General features: G+C 36.0%; 1 protein-coding gene across 1 annotated transcript in view; it reads right to left on the bottom strand.

Moving 5' to 3' along the window:
• Window positions 1-2,557, bottom strand: part of NAF1 (nuclear assembly factor 1 ribonucleoprotein) — a gene marked incomplete at its 5' end in the record, with an annotated part of 14,748 nt that extends 12,191 nt beyond the window's left edge. The window contains one exon of the mRNA XM_010074456.1: window positions 2,464-2,557. Coding sequence (XP_010072758.1) covers window positions 2,464-2,557 — 94 coding nt within the window. The remainder of the gene's footprint in view (window positions 1-2,463) is intronic.
• Window positions 2,558-3,974: the final 1,417 nt, after the last annotated feature.

The raw sequence follows: 3,974 nt of genomic DNA, 5'->3' as shown, positions 1-3,974 counted from the left end.
GCAGGAGTTATTCTTCAAGCTGTCAATACAGATGCCTAGCAGCACCACACTCAAAAACTCTGATTCTGAAGGTAATCTTTTCTACCTCTAAAATAACAGAACGCTCAATTAAGCATCCTCAATGCCTCTTCATCAGCAAATAAAGTCACTCAAGCACTTACTGTCACTTAGACTCAAACAAAAACTAACAAGATTATCACTGCAAAAGTTATATAACAGGACTTAAAGCAATAAACATCAAGCTAAAACTGAAGCTTTGCTACTATTTCAATCTGCAAACACCTTGTATCATGCCAAGCAAGCCTGTGTCAATGCTACGGGTTTACCAGTTCACCGAATTTTAAGAGAATTGGGGACATTTTATTTTGCACCTAACTACAACATAAAATATACAGTGAAATAATCCAGTGTGTTGCTTAATCCTCATGAGAAATATACCTGAGCCAAAACCAAAAAAACAACCACCCACCAACAAAAAACCCAAAACAAAACTCAACAAAAAAACCCACACACCAAAACTCCTCAGAGAGTGCTGTCAACTTGACTAATCACACACAGCCCCCAGTCTTCCAGTAGGCTAAGGAGAATATTCTGAAAACATTAAGTCATGCCAGACCCATGAAACCGAGGAGAAACATCACCTACAGCCTATTTGACTTGCAGCTTCCCCTACCCCAACCTACCCCAAATCCTAAGCTTCTACTCTTCCAGGGCCTAAGTGCAGTCCCAGGGCAGGTTTCTCATATACACTAAAGCTGTTTACTTTCCACGCTACAACCCACAAAGTTATTTTTTCTCTTCTCTTTAAGTACCTTGAAGCAAAACACAGCAAAAGTTCTGTTAAATTCTGATATGCTGAACAGAAGTTCACAGAAACTACCGTCCTCTTGCTCTTACCTAGTGTGAAGCAAGCATGAAGCTATACTGTTCTAGCCTTAAATTCACCTCATAGTACAAAACAGACAACTTACAGGTATCACACAATGCAGACTGATGAACTTGGAAGTCTGCTACATAGAACAGCAGAGATTTCCAATACAAAGTGACAGAAAGTGTTCAGAATACCGATTGTTGTGCCAAAATTATATTTGCAATTTCCAAATGAGACCTCAACTCCCCTCATACTAGATACAAACCTGGTATACGCAGGTTATCAATTTAGTTCAAATGTCAAACAACAACCCACAATTAGCTGACATAGTCCCTAATATGGCCACAAATCAACTGAAATTGAGGCCACTCGGACATTTGTTTCCAGAAGAACTGAAAAGGAAAATGTAGAAAGAGGAAGTCATAAAGCAAGGTAGGAAAATTAACACAGCTACCTTGGGGTTTTATTCCATTCTTACAGGTTTATTTCATGTATGATAATTAGTCAGTTTTCCAACCTTCACCAACCAATCTAAATTCAACACTTCATATATTTCAGTTACATAAAGTAAGATGCAGACTGAAGATTTCACCTATGAGTAAACTGACAGGATTTGAAAAAGTTATACTTACCAAGAAGGATTAGAAGCTAAGGACAGTTTTCAAAACTGATGTCTTCAAAACCAGCTTTGTTTAAACATTCACATATCAGATCAAAGATAAGAATAACAGCAAACTATGATTCAGCCATTTCTGTTTTAACTTACTTTCAAACTATCATTTTAGATGAAAACATCCTTCTTGAACTCCCCATTATTATTACTAAGCAACAGAGGGCAAAGTAGAACAAAAGGACAATGACCTGATTACTACCTTCCACACTCTCAAGCCAGCTTTCTGCACATAAATGAAATTACATCTAACTCCAAACCAATACCAACAACAAAAGTACTGCAAAAGAATTGCCTGTATTACCTGGAGTCTTTTACAATACAAGGAAATTCAATGGCAAAGGCTATTTGCTTTATTTCTTTTGTACCCCACTCAACATAAATACTTTAACTTCAAAATTGACTTAATCTCTAATTTTCATAAGCAAATTGCTTTGAAAGAAGTTCAAGCAGAAGAAAACACTTGAAATAAGTTTAAATACAAACATACTATGGATGTTTTATTAATATCAGCTTCAGCAAAACTTTGATTTCATATATCAAAAACTGAGGTCCCAGGCAGATCTGAAAAGATCCCTAAATGCGCAACACCCGCAGTTAAGCTTACATCCATTTTATGTCTCAATCCTATTAAGCCTACCCTCTAGCACCTATAAATCATGTTAGCCATGCTGTCCTATGACTGCTGACACTGCCAGCTTGCATTTGGTCAAGGTGACAGAAGTGGGATGAATTATAAAAAAAAAGAAAAAAAGAAGAGCCTGCACTGTAAAGAAACAAGTCTTTTTCCTGTCCTCATATTAACAAGCAAGCACTTGGGACTGCAGAACTGACACTTTGACGGAACAGCGAAGTACACAACTAATGCAGAGATATACAGAGATTATTTTAATTAAAAACAAAGCAAACATATCTTGCCTACCTAGCTGCTCAATGATGCTGGAAACTGTCCCAAAGAGCTTCAGTTCAACATCATCAGGCAGAATTATTGATAAGTCTTCAACAGGAGGGAGTTCCTGAAAATATCAAGGCAATGTTCAGAATATAATCTCATCACACTAAGACATTCATCACTTTGTCGCAGCATAAATTTGACAATCAGAAAAACCTCCTAGCATTTTGAAGATTTAATAGAAGTCTAGCTCGATTTGTCTCTTTCAGAATAATTCTGAATGAACTCATCTTGGGGGAATGTCACTTTTGAAGACACCTTTTCACTTGAGATGCTACTCTACAGCATTCTCTTGAGATGCTATTTCTATTGCAACTGAAGTAGAAGCCGATTTTATTCAACTGGAGAAAACCAACAACTGATAGACATTCGTTCATTTTCTTGAACTTTCAAGTTAGATAAATTAAGTTCACTGTACAACACAATAATTAGATAATCGGCAATCAAAAAAATCAGACAACTTATAACCACGCTCAATGCATGACAGAAGAAAAATGTACAAAGCAAGAGATAAAATAGCATGAAATACATCAGATACGCTATCATCTGATTTGACAAAATGGTACTTCCCATTTATGTTGTGACTCAGATCATTCTACAAGATGTAAAGATCACAACAACCAATACAAAAAAAAATATTTTTAGCTAAAAGTTCTATTTGGTACAAGAGGATAACCATAGAGAACACTTTTGAAAAAAACCACCAAGCTTCAAATACACAAATGAGTACTGCACAAGTATTCAAATTAATTTTTTTCTTCAAATGTAAGCATGAAAATCTGCTACCAAAGTCTGATTAACACTGAACTCATCATCTACCTCCAATTTACTCATATACTAAGACTTCTATGTATATACCATACTGCTGTGAATTCAGTACAGGCTATATGGAATACAAGGTAAGGGCAACTAGAGTTGGAACTATCTTCAAATTCAACATCTTCTGAATTTGGAGGTAGAGTCCAAATCTGAGCACTGAACTGCACTTTTAAAGGCTAGAAATAAAATCTGTCTCCCAACAGAAGAATCTTATCCTGTCTTATCAAAACCTCACCTGATAATCTTCACTCTTAACAAAAGTCCTTGGCAAAGGCTTCTAGAGTAACCCAAAGCCCAGGGGCCAAGACCTTCCCAGATCACGTAATTTAGCAAGTTAGCTATTACTGTCAACTTTTGGGTCTAAGACTAACCACCATGTTTCATTTTTAACAGATATATTTTAATTTTCAAATTGTATTCCCTCAAATTTACAGTAAGACAATCTACAAATTTTCAAATTGTATTCCCTCAAATTTACAATAAGACAATCTACAACATACATTTTTACATAGACTAATTCTGTTACTGTAGATGCATGTCAATGCTGCAGCCTTTCCAGTCATCTAGCACTTCATTATAAACCCTTACAGAGCACTGAAGCAAAGGTAAATATATCCAAATGTATTTGCTCTTCAGAGGCTTTTTTTCTACCTTTCTAACAA

Source organism: Pterocles gutturalis, unplaced genomic scaffold (genome assembly GCF_000699245.1).
Source record: "Pterocles gutturalis isolate BGI_N339 unplaced genomic scaffold, ASM69924v1 scaffold21387, whole genome shotgun sequence".
NCBI lineage: Eukaryota > Metazoa > Chordata > Aves > Pterocliformes > Pteroclidae > Pterocles > Pterocles gutturalis.
This window is presented reverse-complemented; position numbering and strand designations above follow the sequence as displayed.